The sequence below is a fragment of the Salvelinus sp. IW2-2015 genome, linkage group LG26 (assembly GCF_002910315.2).
Source record: "Salvelinus sp. IW2-2015 linkage group LG26, ASM291031v2, whole genome shotgun sequence".
Lineage (NCBI taxonomy): Eukaryota > Metazoa > Chordata > Actinopteri > Salmoniformes > Salmonidae > Salvelinus > Salvelinus sp. IW2-2015.
In genome coordinates, this window is record NC_036866.1 from 3,128,891 (window position 1) to 3,150,475 (window position 21,585).

The 21,585-nt window shown below is 44.8% G+C and overlaps 1 protein-coding gene across 1 annotated transcript in view; it reads left to right on the top strand.

Annotated features, from left to right (window-relative positions):
* LOC111952667 (obscurin-like) overlaps window positions 1-21,585 on the top strand; it is a 50,160-nt gene that overhangs the window by 7,087 nt on the left and 21,488 nt on the right. The window contains 25 exon segments of the mRNA XM_070435356.1: window positions 1,996-2,262; window positions 2,378-2,647; window positions 2,928-3,197; window positions 3,713-3,979; window positions 4,130-4,402; window positions 4,567-4,830; window positions 5,042-5,308; window positions 6,822-7,088; window positions 7,243-7,512; window positions 7,673-7,942; window positions 8,192-8,467; window positions 8,809-9,075; window positions 11,498-11,764; window positions 11,958-12,224; window positions 12,340-12,609; window positions 12,865-13,131; window positions 13,354-13,620; window positions 13,960-14,226; window positions 15,979-16,248; window positions 17,408-17,686; window positions 17,805-18,062; window positions 18,224-19,268; window positions 19,718-20,916; window positions 21,061-21,136; window positions 21,212-21,309. Coding sequence (XP_070291457.1) covers window positions 1,996-2,262; window positions 2,378-2,647; window positions 2,928-3,197; window positions 3,713-3,979; window positions 4,130-4,402; window positions 4,567-4,830; window positions 5,042-5,308; window positions 6,822-7,088; window positions 7,243-7,512; window positions 7,673-7,942; window positions 8,192-8,467; window positions 8,809-9,075; window positions 11,498-11,764; window positions 11,958-12,224; window positions 12,340-12,609; window positions 12,865-13,131; window positions 13,354-13,620; window positions 13,960-14,226; window positions 15,979-16,248; window positions 17,408-17,686; window positions 17,805-18,062; window positions 18,224-19,268; window positions 19,718-20,916; window positions 21,061-21,136; window positions 21,212-21,309 — 8,058 coding nt within the window.

Consider the following 21,585-nt stretch of genomic DNA (forward strand, 5'->3'; position numbering starts at 1 on the left):
AAGAGAGAGATATTGACTTGCCAGAAATTGAAACATGGTTAGGTTCTAACACCTGTTGTGTAAAGCGGATTATGTGCTTCATTTTTAGAAGTTATTTGGCCACTTCCGTTGTGATAAAACCTTACAAAACATATTGGCTATGGGCTAGGCAATGAGTGTGATACTAACACCTATAAAAGCATATTGGCCTATGGTAGGCTACTGAGGTAGTGATCTAACCTTATAAAACATATTTGGCCTAATGGCAGGATTACATGGTGTGATACTAACTATAAACTCATACTGGAGCTAAATGAGGTTGTACATATTGGCCTATGGGCTAGGTACATAGTATCAATAATAAATAGTTGGTAGGTCTGGTGATACTAACTTATCAAAACATATTTGGCCTATGGGCTAGGTACTGAGGTGTGATACTAACTTAATAATCATAGGCCTATGGTAGGCCTAACATGAGGTGTGATACATTATGAAAAATAGGCCTTGGGCTAGCTACATGCGGTGTGATACTAACCTATAAAACATATATTGGACTAGTGGGACTAGGCTACATGAGTGTTGATACTAACTTAATGAAAACATATTGCCTAGGGTAGCTTACATGAGGTGTGATAACTATTATGCAAACAGATTGGACTATGGGCCTAGGGCTACATGAAGGTGTGATAGATTAACCTATATCAACAACAGTTTGGCTAATGGGGCTAGTACATGAGGTGTGTATAGCTAACCTTATCAAAACATATTGGCCTAATGGGCTAGTGCACATGAGGTGGTGATACTAACCTATATAAAACATTTGGCCTAGGGCTATGGCCACTGAGGTGTGATACTACCTTATCAAAACATTATTGGCTATTGGGCTAGGCTACATGGGGTTGTGATAATAACCTTATCAAAACATATTGGCCTATGGCTAGGCTACATGAGGTGTGATACTAACCTATCAGAAACATATTGCCTATGGGCTAGGCTACATGAGGTGTGATAACTAACCTTATCAAAACATATTGGAGGGTAGCACATGAGTGTGTAACTACTTATAAAAACATATTGGCTAGGCTAGGCTAATGAGGTGTGATACTAACCTTATTAAACATTGGCCTATGGGCTAGCCTACATAGATAGTCTGTGAACCTATATCAAACAATTGGCCTATGGGCTGGCTAGCATGAGGTGTGCGACTACAACTGAAAGTTGCACGCAAAAAATAGCCATGCGTTTCTTCCCTTACTGCACACAAGCTGGGAATCATTCACAAGTGATAGGCTAATATTGTCACCCATCAGACTATTCTTGATTTAATCTTGTCTTTACATATACTAAATAATGTATGTGTGAAATTTGTTTTGATTTAGAATGGACCATTATCATGCAKRMGTKTCGAAACAGGGGCAGCGGGAAAAKATGCATGTCATCRATGCACWTAAATAGTGAATGGCGGAACACTTATCCCTGGTTAATTGTCATGCCAGCCAGGTAGGCCATATACTGTTGAAAAGAGAAGCAATGTGCTTAATATTAGAAAAYTTGAGAAATAAATATAGTAGGCCTAGTGTATAGAAAGCTGATGGGATCCTCCTCCTTTTAATAGAGCCCGCAGTTGCATAGCCTATAGACATGTTGCGCAACATGACCTCATGGACTCATGAAGTGTTTGATTKGATTTTCGATRACATTTGCATTGATGTCAGATGATTAGAGGGACAATAGGATGCCGAGTACCAGGCAGTTAGCAAGTTTGGTAGGCTARTAATGACCATCAGCAGCATCACAGCTTWGAGAAGCCTAATTACCATGACTAAACGGTCACGTGGAATTTGACTGCCATCATGACTCGTAACCCGCCGGTGTGGCGATAATGCGGTCACTGTAACAGCCCTATCCTTCAGTAACTTTAGACAAGCAAGAGATATAAGAGCCACTGTTGCTTGGAAGAATGTGTACGATTAGATCAGGAACTAATGTGTTTGTACTGCTTAATTTATCCTCCAGAAAAGCCAGCGGTGTTCRTGAGGTCTCTAGAAGACATGTCAGGGGAGGAGGAGGGGAAGGTGTGTCTGCAGTGTGAGACCTCTAAGGAAATGGTCACCCCCATCTGGAGGAAGGATGGTACGGTCCTGGCCAYCAGTGACAAACATGAGCTGCTCAAGTTTGGGAAGTCCTTAGCGCTCATCATCCACAGTCTGAGTAAGGATGATGCAGGCCACTATAGCTGTGACCTGGGCACCAGCCAGACCAAGGCCAAGGTCACAATACATGGTATGTATGGTCCAGATCATCAACAAGGTCTGGRCCAAACAATTATTGGAACAGAAATGCCCATCTTATCGACTATCAATTGTCCATCTGATCTCACTGACATTTCCCACCACAGACCTTCACATCACCATTGCCCAGCGTATGAAGACGGCCTCTGTTCTGGAGGGCGAGAGCTGCAGTTTCGAGTGCGTCCTCTCTCATGATGTCATCGACGAGTCCTCCTGGACCCTGAACGGTCAACTTGTGGTCAGCAACAGCCGCATCCAGAGCGTAAACAAGGGCCGCAAGTACAAGATGACAATCAGAGATGCAACCTTGACTGACGCCGGGGACGTTGTCTTCTTCATCAAAGACCTCAGCTGCAGGACCATGCTATTTGTCAAAGGTGAGTGACTGGCTCTTGTCTGAAGCGTGTCTGTCTGAAATGTGTACTAACCTGTGTGTCATCCTGGCCAGTCASACTATCCTTGATCTAACCTCTGTAAGAGCATCAACAGGATGGTACTTAGGTTATACGTATTACTATGTAGAGTGTGTTTGTTCCTAAGGAGGGCCTTATTGCAACATGTGGGTGTCCAGATTGAAGGCCTGTAAACAGATTATACTGTATGTGTCCCTAGAGAAAACCTGCTTTAATGTTATACTGTATGTCCTTCCTCCTACAGAGAAGCCAGTGCATGTGTTCAGGGACATGACGAACGTCAAAGCCACCCCAGGGGAGGATGCTGAGCTGAGCTGTGAGATCACCAAGCCTGAGGCCTTCATACGCTGGCTGAAGAACGGCCAMCAGATCAGGCACAGCCCCCCCAAGTACGAGATCAGTGTYGAGGACCACCTGGTACGGCTGGTGATCACAAACACCTGCATCAGAGACTCTGGAGAGTACTGCTGTGAGGCTGACGGCATCGCCACCCGGGCCAAGCTGGAGGTCAGAGGCAAGTACTGGGTAGTACTGCAGTATTATTGTGTAACGGTATTGTGTTGTTTAGCAATGTTGTGTATTCGTGTCAAATGTAAATGAATTGCGACTCGACTTTGACTCAGCGCCTCAAGACTCCGGACTCGACTTTGACTCAGAGCCTCAAGACTCCGGACTCGACTTTGACTTGTGACTAATTACTTGTTTTGAAATGTTCTGGCCAGTTTCTGGACTGCTTTTGTACCTAATCAGGTGTAGTACACATGAAGTGTATTTAACCCCTCCCACACCTGCTCAGGTGTAGCACACAGGAGGTGTATTTAACCCCTCCCACACCTGCTCAGGTGTAGCACACAGGAAGTGTATTTAACCCCTTCACACACCTGCTCAGGTATAGCAGCACACAATAAGTGTATTTAACCCCCTCCCACACATGCTCAGATGTAGCACACAAGAAGTGTATTTAACCCCTCCCACACCTGCTCAGGTTTAGCACACAGGAAGTGTTTTTAACCTCTCCCACACCTGCAGAGCTGCAGCACATGTTTGCACGTGAGCTGCGGGAGGCACGGGCCGAGGAGAAGAGCAAGGTGACGCTGGAGTGCGAGACGAGGTTGCCGGCCAAGCGGGTGACCTGGTTGAAGGGCATGGCGGAGCTCCGGGCGGGCAAGAAGTATGTGATGAAGCAGAAGGGCGTGGCCCTCTCCCTCACAATCAGCTGCCTGGACAAGGGTGACACGGATGTGTACATCTGCGACGTTGGCACCATGCAGAGCCGGGCGCTACTGACCGTACATGGTAAGGCCATAGAAATAGAATGAATAGAACAAACAGTCCCATTCAAGTCAACGTTCTGTTATAGGTTGGATTTTGAGAGCCATATTGAGTGTACTCCTTTCTATACAGCTTGTGTATGTTTAATGTTAAACCCTTGCGTGATCGGTGCAGGTCAGAAGGTTTTGATCATGGATGAGTTGGAGGACGTTGAGTGTCTGGAGAATGACACGGTGATGTTCAGGTGCCGTATCTGTCCCAGCGACTATGTTGGGGTCAAGTGGTACCTGGATGAGACCTTACTGTACACCAACAAGCTGAATGAGATCCAGGTGGTCCCGGGGGGATACCACAGTTTAACCTTCAAACAGCTGGCCCATAAAGACTCGGGCACCATCTCCTTCGAGGCAGGTGACAAGAGGTCCTACGCCTCATTGCTTGTTAGAGGTAACTTCAGCGTGAAGTTGTTTTGTTTTACAAACATCTAAAAACACTGTACTATTACAACTATTCACAAAATGAAACTATGTCAATTATATGTCACTCCTTTTTGTCCAGCGTTTATGTATTTGACACGGTTGTCTATGTAATCTACCCTTCTTGTGGTAAAGAGAGACGTCCCACCATTACCAAAGCATTGGAGGACTGTGAGGCCATTGAGGGAGGCGGTTTGGTGCTGGTGTGTATCACCTCTAAGCCATGCCACATTCTGTGGTACAAAGATGGCTGCCTGATGTGGAGCTCCTCGAGGTACTACGTCAGTCGCTCAGGTAATGAGGCCAGGCTGACCATCAGGGAGGTCAGTAACAGCGATGCTGGGGTGTATGAGTGCAGCGCTGGGTCGGTCAGCACCAAGGCCGTCGTCACTGTGAAAGGTAAGAAAAGGACCTCTGTTTTGAGATGTTTTATTATGTTGTTGTTGTCCTTACTGTGCATTTGGCATCACATGTAAAGAAGTACTGTAAATGTCTTCAAAAGACAAAGAACAGGATTACTTCTTTACCGGTTCACTTCAGCTATACCTTGCTTATTCTTGTCACACCACAATGTACATTAGGCTGTCATGGGTCCATCTTTTTGTTCCAGCCATCCCAGCTGAGTTTACCCAGCAGCTGCAGAGCATGGAGGTGAAGGAGGGGGAGGATGTGACCCTGTCCTGTCAGTTCTCCCTGCCGGGGGTTGCGTTCCACTGGAGGAGGGGCTTGGAGAACCTCAGGGCTGGAGAGAGGTACCTGATAAAGCAGAAGAAGTCCCTCATCTCTCTGACCATCACCGGCCCGAAGCCAGAAGACTCAGGAGACTACACTTGTCAGTGTCGAGACCACAGAACCACAGCCACCCTCAAAGTCCACGGTAAAAATACATTCCTGCTTTTCATTTCAATTCCCAGGATGCATCGTGTGGAGTAACATTAGTGCCAACAAAAATCAAATGAATTCAATAAATTCAATGTTGTATTATCACTAGTGCTATCAGAGTTAATCATATATCTTAAGTTAAATGTTTATAATTTTAGTGCACAACTGTATTTTTATTGTGATTAATCACGTTGTCTGAAAACGTTCAAAATACACAATATATACAGCTATAAACAAAGTGATTTTAAAACAAGTTGACATTGAGGTTTACCTGATTTTTTTACCTGATTTTGCGAACCGCTACTTTGGACAAAATCAAGACATCAATGTTTGTGTAATGCTTTTTGTATTAAAATCTTAAATTACAGCAAAATTTGAACAAATTCTGAATTTGCTAGAAATTCAATTACATTTTTTTTATCGCTTGACATCCCTAATTATCACACCAATAAATTAAAGATAATCTATCTGAACATGAATGGAAACATTTTCCATTTTCATTCAGTCGTCATGCCTGTTGGTGGTTAATTAAATGGAATGACAAAATGTAGATTTCCGCCTAAATAGACATACCCAAATGCAACTGCTATTCATGTGTAATTACATGATTCTGACATCAAAAACGTGGTATATTTGGGAAAAAAGACATCTGGGAGATTATGAGGAAATTATCAGAAGATCGATATGAGTTACATAGTTTAGAATACACAAGATCAAGCACACACAAAATAACATTTTTTTTTATTTTGAAAGTCATCTTTCATTGACAAGCTATAAGTGAATTATTGATGACTAGAGCTGGAAACACATCAGATGGCTTCCAACATGTTTTAGTAAGTGGTGTCAGGTGTGGTCACGGGACGTTTCCAAGTGTCCCTAAACCTCTAGGTCTGTAAATTAGATCATTCCAGTGATATTGCATATTTGCAATCCTAAATGCTATTTGTTCAGTATAAAAACACAATTTATTACCATATCAACCTCACTCAAATATTGTGGTGGTGTTATGGGTTATCCAGGGTACATTCAAGTGTCCTTTCAACCTCTCCAAAATGTCAGAATGTGGTAATTGCACTGTTTTTACAAACTGGATGTTAAAAGGTTCTAGGCCTTGCTTTGTTCCATCCAGGTCAACTGCATATCCCTGGAAAGCTTATCTCATTGGCTACAATACTGTCAAGATGCCATAGTAGCCAATCCCCTGTGTAATGGATGTCTCACAACGCMAACCGGAATGTAGGTAGCAGCCATCTTGAAATGAGGTCATCGGCTCGCCCTGACCTTATAAATTCGTATGCCCATATATGGTAGTGTGTTACCAAATATTTGAAGGCATCAATCAATAGCCAAGACACTTAGCTTTCCACAGACACCCTGCTTTTGCAGATAGGGGCTACTGTTCCCATACCAGACTGAACTGAATAAAACAAAATCTAATAGGGTCCCCAAATATGGGGACTTTACATTTAAGAGGTTTTAATACTAAAACATGTATATTTACTCGTCAGCTATCCCCATATCCTTCAAACAACAGTTGAAGAATGTTCAGGCTGAGGAGGGCAACAGTTTCACATTGCGCTGTGAGCTCTCCAAACCAGGAGTCCCTGTAGAGTGGAAGAAAGGAGAGGAGCCGGTGAGGCATGAAATGAAGTTTCAGATAAGGAAGAGGGAGACCATATCGGAGCTTCAGATATGGAAAGCTGTGCCAGAAGACAGTGGAGTCTACAGCTGCCAGTGTGCAGACCAAAAGACCACGGCCACCGTCAAAATCAGCGGTAGGAAGTTCCTCAGCCTTATTATGTTTTCCTGTACAGCTAATCTTTCTTGAAGGGACATTTTATACATTTGCATTTTTTGTCATTTACATGAAGGCCAAAATACCTTACAATTTATACTATTCTCATTAAACTATTTTCCATGTTTCTTCAGCCCTGCCCGTTACCTTCAAAAAAAAGCTGAGGAACGCACAGGTTGAGGAGGGGAACAATTTGGTGTTACACTGTGAGCTCTCTAAACCAGGAGTCCCTGTAGAATGGATGATGGGAGGAGAGGAGCTGCTGAACAACGGAGAGAAGTTTCAGATAAAGCAGAGAGAGTTGGTGAATGAACTGAAGATTCTGGATGCGAAACCTGAAGACAGCAATATCTACACCTGCGTTTGTGGCAATGTGGAGACCACAGCCGGTGTTACTGTCACGGGTAAAGGATTGGAGATCATTTAGAAAATATTTAAATTCACATTGAATTTTATATCAAATGTGAAAAATGTTTTATGCAGTATACATCAGCAACAAATTACAATCCTTTCTATAAGTGAATAGACAGCATCCATGTTTCTAATTTCTGTGGTTTCTTTCAGCAATTCCAGTCACTTTCAAGCAAAAGCTGAGGAATCTGCAGACTGAGGAAGGGATCACCATCAGCCTGCACTGTGAGCTGTCTAAATCAGGGGTCCCTGTGGAGTGGAGGCTGGGAGGACAGATGATACTGCAAAATGGAGACAAGTATCAGATGAAGCAGAGAGGCTTGGCACTGGAGCTCATCATCAGGGAGGCTCTGCCTGGGGACAGTGGAGTCTACAGTTGTGTGTGTCGAGATCAGAAGACAAAGGCCACAGTCAAAGTCCTTGGTAGGGGCAATAACGCTTTGTGCTCTAATGAAACAATTGTCGCTGGTGCACATAAACTTGGTTAAATGTTCAATGCCTGACTTAACTTGAGCCCTTACCTCCAGTGTAGGTTCAATTCATTGTCCTTCATCTTATCTGGTGAAGGGTAAAGGTTTTTCAAGGCTGTTCTAGATTTCACTGTGTTCAGTGTTCACTCTTTGATGAAATATCCTATTTTCGCTGACTTCCTATCTCTCTTGGTTCCCTCAGCTGTACCCGCCACCTTCAGAGTGGGTCTGAAGAACCAGGATGCCCCAGAGAAGGGCAACGTGACCCTGCGCTGTGAGCTGTCTAAGTCTGGTGTCCCGGTGGAGTGGTGGAGGGGGGAGACAGAACTGTCCCAGGACCTGTCAGGGGGAAAGTACCAGATCAAATTGGAGGGGAGGATCGCTGAGATGACCATTACCAACGTGCAACCGGAGGACATAGGAAAATACAGCTGTGTCACTGGAGACCAGAAGACCACCGCTGTAGTTAAAGTGCAAGGTAAGCAACAGTTGATCTATATCAATGAAAAAAAAATATATACTGTATATACAAATTAAAATCCTTGGTGGGGGGGAGGTTGTTGGACTCATTTTTTTAATATCTTATTTTTAAATCACGTTTTGACAGCGAGGAAATGTTTTTTTTAATCAGTGCGGCCTTCCAGACCTCATTGAAAACGGAATGCGGGCCCCTGGGGCAAAATGATTTTGACACAACATTTACTTATTTAGAGGTGGACAGGTTGAGTGACTCCTGCTTTTAGACCATACACAGATAGTGAGTTTGATTTTATACTTCTTGCGGTCATACAATATGAAACAATGTTAATGTTTCCACAGCTCTCCCTGTGACGTTCAAGCGCCAGCTCCAGAACGCGATGATCAAAGAGGGGGACAGTGGGGAGTTCTGGTGTGAGCTCTCCAAGCCTAGAGCCCCAGTGGACTGGAGGAAGGGGAGAGTCATCCTGAAGTCTGGAGACAAATATGAGATGAAGCAGGAGGGACGCATCACTAAACTGCTCATTCATAACGTGGAGGAGAGTGACACTGGGAAATACACCTGCAAGACTAAAGACGCCCAGTCAACTGCTGAGCTGACTGTGATGGGTGAGTCAGACCAAAATGAACATGGTTAGACTTTATATTGTAACTTATGATAAAAATTTATTTGTGATACTGTATAACCAGGTGCATCTCCAGTCCAGTGTGTATCAGGCAAGAAAGAGCACATCAGAGGAAGCTGGTGGGAGGAGCATTTGGAGGACGGGATTATTGTAATGACTGGAATGGAATCAACGGAACTGAGTCAAACATGTTGTTTCCATGTGTTTGGTACCATTATATTGATTCCATTCCAGCCATTACAATGAACCCGTCCTCCTTTAGCTCCTCCCACCAGCCTCCTTTGGATCACATACAGTACATGTTCCTGTGAAACTATGTGTGCTCAGCATATTCCTGAAAATATTCCATATTATCTTTTGTATCTTGTTACCCTATTACTTGCTTATGGTTGGCATTACTCCAATCGAAAGGGTCTTGAAACCACTGTGCTCAGAATGAGTCCTCAGATCAGTTTTACTGCAAGTTTTTCGCTGGTTACTGTATGCATCTAAGCTTTGTTGCATGTAGAAAAGATGGATCACTGTGGACTATATCCTCTTGCAGTTGTGTCTGGGGCACAAAACCTACAATCAGAAGGTATGCTACATGACCAAAAGTATGTGGACACATGCTCAAAGCAAATCGCATTCTAAAATCATGGGTATTCATATGGAGTTGGTCCCCCCCTTTGCTGCTATAACAGCCTCCACTCTTCTGGGAAGGCTTTCCACTAGATGTTAGAACATTGCTGTGGGGACCTGCTTCCATTCAGCCACAGGGGCATTAGTGAGGTCGGGCGCTGATGTTGGGCGATTAGGCCTGGCTCACAGTTGAAGTTCCAATTCATCCCAAAGGTGTTTGATGGGGTTGAGGTCAGGGCTCTGTGCAGGCCAGTCAAGTCTTTCCACACCGATCTCAACATACCATTTCTGTATTAACTTCGATTTGTGCTCGAGGGCATTGTCATGCTGAAACAGGAAAGGGCCTTCTGCAAACTGTTGCCACAAAGTTGGAAGCAAAGAATCGTCTAGAACAGGGGTGGGCAACTCCAGTCCTCGAGGTCCTGATTGGTGTCACACTTTTTCTCCATCCCTAGCAAACACAGCTGATTAATCAAATTGCATTCTAAACTGAAGATCATGATTAGGTGATTATTGGAGTCAGGTGTGTTAGCTGGGGCAAAACGGTGACACCAATCAGGCCTCCGAGGACTGGAATTGCCCACCAGCATACAATGTTAGAATGACATTGTATGCTGTAGCGTTAAGATTTCCCTTCACTGGAACTAAGTGTCCTAGCCATGAAAAACAGCCCCAGACCATTGTTCCTACTCCACTAAATGTTACAGTTGGCATTGTGCATTGGGTGCAGGTAGCGTTCTCCTGGCATCCGCCAAAGTCAAATTAATCCATCAGACTGCCAGATGGTGAAGCGTGATTTATCACTCCAGAGAACATGTTTCCACTGCTCCAGATGTTTAATGGTGGCGAGCTTTACACCACTCCAGCCGACGCTTGGAATTGCACATAGTGATCTTAGACTTGTGTGCGGCTGCTTGGCCATGAAAATCCATTTCATGAAGCTCCCGACGAACAGTTCTTGTACTGACATTGCTTCCAGAGGCAGATTGGAACTAAGTAGTGAGTGTTGCAACCGAAGACAGACAAATTTTACACGCTATGTACTTCAGCACTCGGCGGTACCATTCTGTGAGCTGGTGTGGCCTACCTGAGCTGTTGTTGCTCCTAGACGTTTCCACTTCACAATAACACCACTTACAGTTGATCGGGGCAACTCTAGCAGGGCAAAATTTGACAAACTGACTTGTTGGAAAGGTGGCATCCTATGACCGTGCCACATTGAAAGTCACTGAGCTCTTCAGTAAGGCCATTATACTGCTAATGTTTGTTTATGGTGATTGCATGGTGGTGTGCTCGATTTTACACACCTGTCAGCAACGAGTGTGTCTGAATAGCCAAATCCACAAATTTGAAGGGCTGTCCACATACTTGTGTATATATATAGTGTATGACACATTCAACTCTCCATTCAGTTAACAGAAGCTATTGAAAATGGAATAGGAGGGGGCCTGGTAAAACAAAAGAGCATGTTCATCACTGATTCTTCAATGAGCAACAAGCCAATCAAATGCCCCTTTGCCTGTAGCAATGTGCCTGAGAATGAATAACATTGTTTCAAAGCGCTGTCTGACAGTGAAAGAACGATCTTGGTGCTGCATCAAAAAGCTGTGTTTTGTCATTGTTGAACGTTATGTCAGAGTTCACTGAACCCCAGGGACACACTCTGGATTATTGGATTCTCTCTGTGACAGAAGCACAAGCATAAAGCATGAAATGGACTAGCCCGTTCTCCTTTCCACATTTAGGGTTTACCACCACTAACTACTGTTCCTTGTTTTCCTCAGGCCTACCCCCCACTTTCAAAGAACAGCTGAGAAACATGGAAGTTGAGGAGGGTAAGACTGTGACACTACGCTGTGAGCTGTCAAAACCTGCAGCCTCAGTTGAGTGGAAGAGGGGAGCAGAGCTGTTGAAGAATGTAGACAAGTGCCAGATAAGGAAGAAAGATTTACTGGTGGAATTGAAGATTATCGATGCGAATCTGGAAGACAGTGGCGTTTACACCTGTATTTGTGGTGAACAAAAGACTACAGCCACTGTTACAATAAATGGTGGGTATATTTTGGTTATATTTTGGTTATGGTTTGGAAATGTTGGAGAAAGCTTGAATATTGCATTTGGCAAATAGGCTGTACATTTCATCAGTAAGACACAAATGTGTTTTCAATTCCAGTTGTTTTTAATAAATAAGGGAAATACAGGTTTCAAAAAGGTTTGACAGCCCTCTACTATGGTGTCTTTCAGTTCGCCCCGTCACATTTATAGAAGAGCTGAGGAACTTTCAGGTTGAGGAGGGCAACAATGTGACGTTGCGCTGCGAGCTCTCTAAACCAGGGATGTTGGTAGAATGGATGAGAGGAACAGATCTGCTGCAGAARGGAGAGAAGTACCAGATGAAGCAGAAAAACGCAACCTTGGAGCTGATCATCAGGAAAACCTTACCTGAAGACAGTGGAGTCTACAGCTGCGTGTTGGCAGACCAGAAAACGTTTTCCACCATCAGTATCACTGGTAGGGGAAACACTGTTGAATAATATGTGCATCGTCTTGACATTTTAAACTCGCTGTGTACCACACAATCCTAGAAGCTGTTGTTCTCACAGTATGTGTTTCTATCATTGTTCAGCCGTCCCAGTCACTTTCAAGCAGAAACTAAAGAACCAAGAGGCTCCGGAGGAGGGTAATGTGACGTTGCGCTGCGAGCTGTCTAAATCGGGAGTCTCTGTGGAATGGCTGAAGGGAGAGGAGCTGCTGAGGGAAGGGAAGAGGTACCAGATGAAACAGGAGGGGAGGACTGCTGAGATGGTCATCAGGAACGTGGTGCTGCAGGACGCTGGGGAGTATAGCTGTGTCACCGCCTGCAATGTTAGGACAGCATCTGACATCAAAGTTAGGGGTATGGTCTTTGCTCATTTTTACTACATGCTAATACATATACTGTTTATTCTTCTAAGGTTGTTGGCAAGTGTGTTATTCTGAAAATGGAAATATCTTTGAATATCATTTCTGGATTGTGCGTTGGATGATACCAAGTACATTTTCCACAAGGGGGCATGGGGGATACACATGAGATGAATCTGTCAGAGGATGTGTAGAAATCAAAGCAGTTGAGCCAGATAATGTCTCAGTCTTAAATACATATTCTTCTCAGCCCTCCCTGTAACATTCACACAAGAGGTCCAGAACGCGATGATCAAAGAGGGGGACAGTGGGAAGTTATTTTGTGAGCTCTCCAAGCCTGGAGCCCCAGTGGACTGGAGAAAGGGGAGAGTCATCCTGAAGTCTGGAGACAAATATGAGATGAAGCAGGAGGGACGCATCACTAAACTGCTCATTCATAACGTGGAGGAGAGTGACACTGGGAAATACACCTGCAAGACTAAAGACGCCCAGTCAACTGCAGAACTGACCGTGAAGGGTGAGTCAGACTTATGATAGTACTACACTTTGTATAACATATGTTTCATCCCTGTTGTTGTATTCAACAACAATATAGTGTATAAATACCAGATACGTGTTATAACATGTCTGATATTTCTTGGATTCATGCAATCCCTCGTTTTATACTTTTCCACTATAGGAARTTTAATTTGTATATGTTTGTATATTAGTCGACAATTTACTTGTTTGCTGTCCCCAGCTCCTCCCATCACGTTCAAGGTGAAGTTGAAGAACCAGGAAGTCGAGGAGGAGAACAGTGTGACGTTATTCTGCGAGCTCTCTAAACCAGGACTGGCGGCAGAGTGGAGGAAGGGAGAGGAGCTGCTGAAGAATGGAGTGAGGTACCAGATAAGGAAGAGAGAGGCAACGATGGAACTGACCATCAGGAAAGCAGTGCTCGAGGACACCGGATTCTACAGCTGTGTTTACGCAGAAGCCAAAACCACTGCCACTGTCAACATCACTGGTAAGAGGAGATGCTATTGGTTTCTTAAGGGGGGTTGAGTATTTTATTATAGTAAACACAGCAATATGTGAAGGTAATTTAGGAGGACGGGCACCCTCTGTTCAGCCTGGTTTCTGTTAAAGGGATATTTTACTCAAAAACGATAATCTGCTTATTTTTGCTGCTCTGTACTGAAAGTGCTCTATCTCTTAAAATCAATTGCTGACATGCATACCTTTTTGTGATTGTATTAACAGTGGGCTTATGAACAAGTCGTTTTTGAGTAAAATATCCCTTTAAGGACTTTGTGACATCTTTGTAAAAGTACTAAAATGGTTGGTTTTGATTTCATGTCCTCAGCCATACCTGTCACCTTCAAAATGGGTCTTAAGAACCAGGAGGCTCCAGAGGGGGGCATCGTGAACCTGCGCTGTGAGCTGTCTAAGGCTGGAGTCCCGGTGGAGTGGTGGAAAGGCAAGGAGGAGGTGAGCCCTGGAGGAAGGTACCAGATGAAGCTGGAGGGAAAGGTAGCGYAGATGCACATCAGGAACATCCAACCGGAGGACGTGGGGGAGTACAGCTGTATATTCGGAGATCAGAAGACCACTGCTGAAGTCAACGTGAGAGGTYCAGTACATGTTACATGTTGTCTGGCTGTCATTTTTGTTGGATATGAAAAGGCTCCTTCACCAGGAATTGAAGAGTTGAAGTATGGGCCTCCCCAGTGTCATGTCTTTGTCTATGCCGGATTAAGTGATATGACATGCTATTCTATAAAATCCTTTCTCTGTAATTAATATTACCTGATTGAGCTGATCATGTAAATGTAATTAACTAGAAAGTCGGGGCACCACAAAATAATATTTATAGAGCAGTTATCTTCTGAATAAACTCTTAAAGACCAAGTAATATTTTACATCAATAGCAGTCAATATTAATCGTCACCTTATTTCAGTCTCATCTGAAAGTTGTAAATTCTTGGTTATCTTCACGAACCCTGGCTAACAAGTTGAATCAGCAATACAAAATTGGGTTTAATTATTTATTTACTAAATACCTAACTAATCACACAGAATTACATATACACAGAATGAATCATACCTTGATTACAAATTATGTCATAAAGGAAAACGTCCCTAGCGGACGGAACAGGCATGACAGCTGGTTACACAAAGAAAAGGGGGGTTTGAGTGAAAGAGCGGGAAGACTGAAGAACAAAGGGAGAAGCGATGTCTCTATCGTAAATACAGGATCTTATGCGTTCTAAATTACCGCCCATTTGGAAAAGGAAAATGCAATAAATATTTACTCTGAGCTGCGCTTCAATAGGTTGGTGGTAGATGGAAGGCCGTGTTGCCCAACAGAGTCCTTTGTCCTTTGAAGAGTGTCTCTGGTGGTGAACGGGAAACGTTGTAGTGTCGTCGTTGTGTGGTAGACTGCATACTCTGTCTGTCCTCTCCTAGCCCATGTTTACAGCGGSCGCTGCTAACTCTACGGCTAGGAGGTATCACTTCTGTAGCGAATAAGAGTTCAAAGTTCCTACCATTCGCAACCAAAGCTCACGCTGAGGTTGGCTTCGTTCTGTAGTTATTATCTGAACCCTTCTGACATCGGATCGTCATCCTAATGTACCCGGAACAGAAGGTTACATTTTCGTCAAGGGCTTATATAGTGGAGGGAGAAGGGTGTGTTTTCATAGTTTTATAACCCATGTCTCTTCACAGGGGTGGGCCACTGATTGAGCAGAGCCATAACCTTATGAAAACKCAAATATCTCATTTGGAAGCTAAAATTACATTTAATCTCTTCACCAATAATTTTAGATTTAAACATTTGAATTGCACAACAATTCCATGTGAATCTGATAACTATAATGTGTAGACTTTCCACTGTACCGTGTATGTTATCTTATCATTGATGAGAATGTCTCAGATGACAACCGAACTGACATCATATTCATGAAGTACCAACGCATATATTCAACTGGTTGGATTCCCAAAATATGGTTCATTTCCCCCCACCTTCTGATATCCCCAGAATCTCTGTTTAACAAAGGCTATTCAAGAGTCTCTCTGTAGAGTCAAGAAAGAGGGAAGGGAGAAAGGTATTTATGGGGGGGGGGGGTCATAAACCTTACCCACAGGGCAACGTCATGACACCAGCAACTGTACCAAAGTGGAATAGAATACACAATAAAGCAAGAGATCAATGCAGCTGGTCTCTTTAGGAATTAAACAATATATAAATTCCAGAACAATGTTTTTTCATAACAAATTGACAAAACATAACCTATACAGTATCGTACTCTGTGGGTAGTATAGGGCAATGGCCCCGAAGCACAAGACATTTTCAGATGATGTCCATCTCTGGTCCATACAGCTGCTGCATCAGTCTTCTTTGAGAAGGAGCTAGAGAGCAAGGTGGTGATGGAGGGGACGTCAGTGGTCCTCTACTGTGAGGTCTCCAGCGTTACGGTCCCTGTCACCTGGAGGAAGGAAGCCTGCCTGGTCACAGACGGGGAGAGGTTCACTTTGAAGAAGAAAGGCCCTGTTCACACCCTGGAGATCAGGAAGTTGAGTCTGGAGGACGCCGGGGAGTACAGCTGCATCACCAGGGGAAAGAAGACCACAGCCATGCTAGTTGTGAAAGGTAGGCCAACCCCATCCTACACTCTTAGAAAAAAGTTCCCAAAGTTTTTATTTTGTTGCTGTCCCCATATGAGAACCCTTTTTGGCTCCAGGTAGAACCTTTTTTGGTTTCAAGTGGAACCCTTTTGGGTTCCACATAGAACCCTCTGTGGAAATGGTTCTACATGGAACAAAAAAGGGTTCTACTTGGAACAAAAAAGGGTACTTCAAAGGGTTCTCCTATGGGGACAGCCGAAGAACCCTTTCAGGTTCTAGATAGCAAAATCTAAGAGTGTACTGAAGTAAATGTAGAGTATATCCTCATTAAACTCACAAAATTGAAGGAACCCAATGAGTCTGTTTGGCCCCTTTTCATATGTGATTATTGTGGGTAGAGGATAGGTTATACCTTGCTTACTTCTTTGCATTCTTTTGAATGGGTAATCTCCTCTGTATAGCTTGCTACATTATCCTATAAATAGTTAGTTGGCCCTGCAGTCTAGGGGGGATGGAAACAAGACCCGTAACATAACTCATGCAAATCACCCCAGTGAATAAGTAACAGTGAGAACTAATAACCACAGACAACTTAAATCTACCGTCAAACACTTATGGTTTATTTGTTAAACACACGGTAAAGGGGGGGGGGGGGGGGGGGGGGGGGGGGGGGGGGGGCGCTGAGCTGGACCCAAGGCAAGAAATAATAAATATCCAAAAACCCCTAAGCTAGTCTTACTTGCTACAATAACCGCTAGCTAACTAACCAATAAAATACAGTGGGTGGTCCACCCAGTTCTAATTAGGGTTCTTAGACAATGTTTTCCTACGGGTAGTGTATGCCCATGGGTGACTTGTCTTTGTACCCCCTTTACCCACCAACAAACAAACAGTCATACACCATAACAATACATACTCACATAATAATGGACAAATGTGACATGTAGGTGCAAAAATAAAAGAGAGATCACTGCATACAAAGAGAGAGGGAGAGAGAGACAGAGAGTTTGGGAAAACAACTGACTGAGTTTTTAAACTAAGGGAAAGGGGATGTGATTGGGAAAGGGAATTGGCGACTGATTGGCGACTGATGAGTGACAGCTGTGACTAGGGCAGAAGGAAAGAAACCAAATACACACAGGATACTTGTATCCGTAACACTGATCCTAACCTTTTCTCTACAGAGCGTGTGATGATCTTGTCAGGACTGAAGGACATGAAGATCATGGCCGGGCAGGATGCAGTGTTTGTGTGCGAGCTGTCCCACAAGGAGGTAAGCGAGGGCGAGTGGTGGCTGGGCTCCAGCCTCCTGCAGAAGAACGAAATGAACCAGATGAGCTGCCTGGGCCACCAGCACCGCCTGGTCCTGACCATGACCACGCCGGAGGAGACCGGGACTGTGGCCTTCGTGGTCGGGGAGGAAAAGACCTCCGCACAATTGCTGGTGCTCCCCAAACCCAAAGGTTTGCCACCTCTTTTGATTTTGTTACAGTACAATGTGAATTATACACTTTAATCACTAATATGTGTATGCAGTTAGAAGGTGTATATGTAGTTTACTCTGTTTCCTGTCTTTGTCAGTACTCATTGAGAAGAAGCCTGGGGACATCGTCATCATGGAAGGGGAGACGGCCACTTTATCCTGTATGACCTCTGACCTCTTTAGCCCTGTCACATGGAGAAGGAACAGGATGCCCCTCCTGAACGGAGATAAGTATGAGACTCGTAAGGAGGGCAAGCTCAACCTGCTGCTCATCCATGACACGGGACCAGGGGACTCTGGGATATACTCCTGTGACACTGGTGACATGCAGAGCAGCGCCAATCTGACTGTCAATGGTAAGGATTTTCAATAATTAAGAGCGAAGTAACATAACCAGGAACTCAGGTTTATCTCCGGGGGTTACAACATTCAGAATTTTCTCTTTGCATTACTCATCCTAACATTGGTCAAATGGAACATAGATTTCCAATTCCCTGATTATCTTCCGTCTCTCCAGAGCTGCCTCCATACTTCGAGGAGGAGCTGCATGCTGTGGAGGCTGAGGAGGGGGGCTCTGCCTTCCTGTCCTGTGAGCTGTCTAAGCCTGCGGTCCCAGTCCAGTGGAGGAAGGGCCGGCTACCTCTCAGGCCCAACAGGAAGTACAAGATGAGGCAGGACGGCTGTGTGTTTCAGCTACACATCCTGGAGCTGAAGAAGGAAGACAGTGGCAGCTACACGTGCCAGGCAGGTGGTGTGGAGACCACCGCCTCTGTGGCAGTAAAGCCTCCCTCAGACAAGACAGATCCTCCCAAGACAATTCCTCCCACAAAGGCTGCCTCTCACACTACTCCACCAGAAGAGGCCCGACTTGGCCCTCCAGAGCCAAAGAAACGGGGCATGACCCGGTCATCAATTGTGGAGTCAGAGGAAGACCTGGAGCTTGAGGAAAAAGAGACAGTGGTAAACCCACATAAGAAACAGTCATTAAGGTCTTTGGGTAAGGAGACTAAGGTAGACCAGCAGGAGAAACAGAAAGTGAAACAGCCAGTAGGTATGGTGAAGGATACCATAGCAGAAAAGACCCAGAAACAGCTAGTACCACCACTGAGGTCTAAAGGGAAGGAGGCAACTATGGTGAAGGATTCACAGATGGACCAGAGCGAGATAAAGCCAGTGAAACAGCCAGTCAGAGCTATAGTGATGGACACAGAGGAGAAAAAGTCTATGGTGAAGAAGACTGAAATAGACACGAGGGAGAAAAAGATATTGAAAGAGATTGGGGTAGACCAGGTGGTGAAACAGCCAGTTCCACCAGCGAGACGGGCATCTATAGTGTCTGATGCTGGGGTAGAGCATGTAGGCAAAAAGCCAGTTCCACATGCGACACGAGCTTCTGTTGTTTCAGTTTCAGATGCTGGGGTAGACGAGGTGAGGAAACAGCCAGTTCCACCAGCGAGACGAGCATCTGTTTGTTTGTGTGCGGATGCTGGGGTAGACCAAATGGTGAAACGGCCAGTTCCACCAGTGAAACAAGCTTCTGTTGTTTCAGTGTTGGATGCTGGGTAGACGAGGTGAGGAAACAGCAGTTCCACCAGCGAGACGAGCATCTGTTGTTTCAGTTTCAGATGCTGGGGTAGACGAGGTGAGGAAACAGCAGTTCCACCAGCGAGACGAGCATCTGTTGTTTCAGTTTCGGATGCTGGGGTAGACCAATGGTGAAACGGCCAGTTCCACCAGTGAAACAAGCTTCTGTGTTTCAGTGTTGGATGCTGGGGTAGACGAGGTGAGGAAACAGCCAGTTCCACCAGCGAGACGAGCATCTGTTGTTTCAGTTTCAGATGCTGGGGTAGACGAGGTGAGGAAACAGCCAGTTCCACCAGGGAGACGAGCATCTGTTGTTTCAGTTTCAGATGCTGGGGTAAGACGAGGTGAGGAACAGCCAGTTCCACCAGCGAGACGAGCATCTGTTTTTTGTTTCAGATGCTGGGGTAGACGAGTGAGGAACAGCCAGTTCCACCAGCGAGACGAGCATCTGTTTGTTTCAGTTTGGATGCTGGGTAGACCAAATGGTGAAACAGCCAGTTCCACCAGTGAACATACTTTGTTCAGTTTTGGATGCTGGGGTAGACGAGGTGAGGAAACAGCCAGTTCCACCAGCGAGAAGAGTATCTATTGTTTCAGTCTCGAATGCTGGGGTAGAGCATGTAGGGAAACAGCCAGTTCCACCAGCGAGACGAGCATCTATAGTGTCGGACGCTGGGGTAGAGCAGATAGTTAGGTCTGTTAGATCTAAAAAGGAGATAGATATAGAAATTGACCATCAGGACAAACAGACAGTGAAGTTTATGGTGAAGGAGACAGAGGTAGACCAGAGGGACAAACAGCCAGCAAGGTCTACAGTACAGGAGATGGAAAAACACAAGATTGCGGTGGATGGTAACCAAGTCCATATCTCAGAGGATGAGTCCTCCACTGAGGCCTCCACCCAGGTAAGAGTCAACCAGAAGACCAGCAAGCCTGTAGTTGCTGTAGCTGGAGTTCCCAAGGGGCTCCCGATGACTAAGCAAGTTGACGAGACTGAACCTGACATGGAAATCAGTGTAGAGGACYAACCTGAGATGCTGGATGCCGCCATCAAGATCCAGGCAGCTTTCAAGGGATACAAGACCCGCAAAGACATGCGGCCAATCTTCAAGCAGGTGTTCAAGAACCAGAACGTTGAGACCAACGGTACCATCCAGCTAGCGTGCGTGGTGGAAGGGAAGTCCAACGCAGTACGCTGGCTGAAGAACGGCCAGCAGATCATAGGAGACCAACGCCACCGCATGAGCACCTCAGAGGAGGGCGTCTGCACACTGGTGATCATCAACATGTCAGCCATAGACACTGGGGTCTATACATGTGAGGTGGTCAACAAGTTTGGTGTGACCTCATATAATGGCAACATTACTGTGGGTCAACCTCAAAAGCCTCCATCCTCCACCCAGAGGCCTGCAGCCCCAACACAGCCCTCCACCCCTTCTGTGCACCCAGTCCTGGCCTCTGTTGGCCCTCTCCAGCCAGCCCAGACCTCCACCTCTGGGAAGGAGACTATGGGTTCTGTGGAGAGTGAGGGGATCTCCCTSTGGCAGGCCTACAACCTGACCGAGGGGGATCCCCGTAATACCCTGCAAGAGAGGAGGAGGGCCTCACTCATCTCCGCCAGCTCTAGTAAGTCAAGTTAGAAACATGACAGATGTCCTTAGTATGTAAACTGGGTCATATGCAGTAATTGTGTCTGCCTTTGCAAGGGGTGAGTTGTAACTGTTTGGTTGATAGACTAAAAATCATATTTTGTTTTCTCTGTCTCTCCAGTGTCTAGTCCCTCAGACTACGACACAGCTCCAGATTTCATAGAGCCTGTTGACATCATCCCCAAAGATCCCTGCAGGTAAGACCTTCACAAACTTCATTTAACATCCAAAGACTTTTAATCATATGTTAATAAGCTAAAATATTCCCACAGGGTAAAGGAAGCCATTAAGTCAGAGGACCAGTTATCCCATAAGGATAAAGAACAGAAAGTCACACCTCAACCACCAAAGAGACATTTGAAGGTCAAAGGTCAGCCATGTTTTGTTGTCGTTAGACTTAAATATTGAGTTGTTGCCTTTCGTGGTTATGGTATTTCACATTGTATTGAATCCATTTACTTTAACAATGATTGTATTGAATCCATTTACTTTAACACTAATTGTACTAAATCCATTTACTTTAACACTGATTGCTGTAAATATTATAATAATTTGATATCATATACATGTAATGGGTTTCAGTCTGCGTTGTGTTGTGTAGAGTAAAGACAGTGTTGTAGATGTAGAAAATAACAGGTATCAGTAC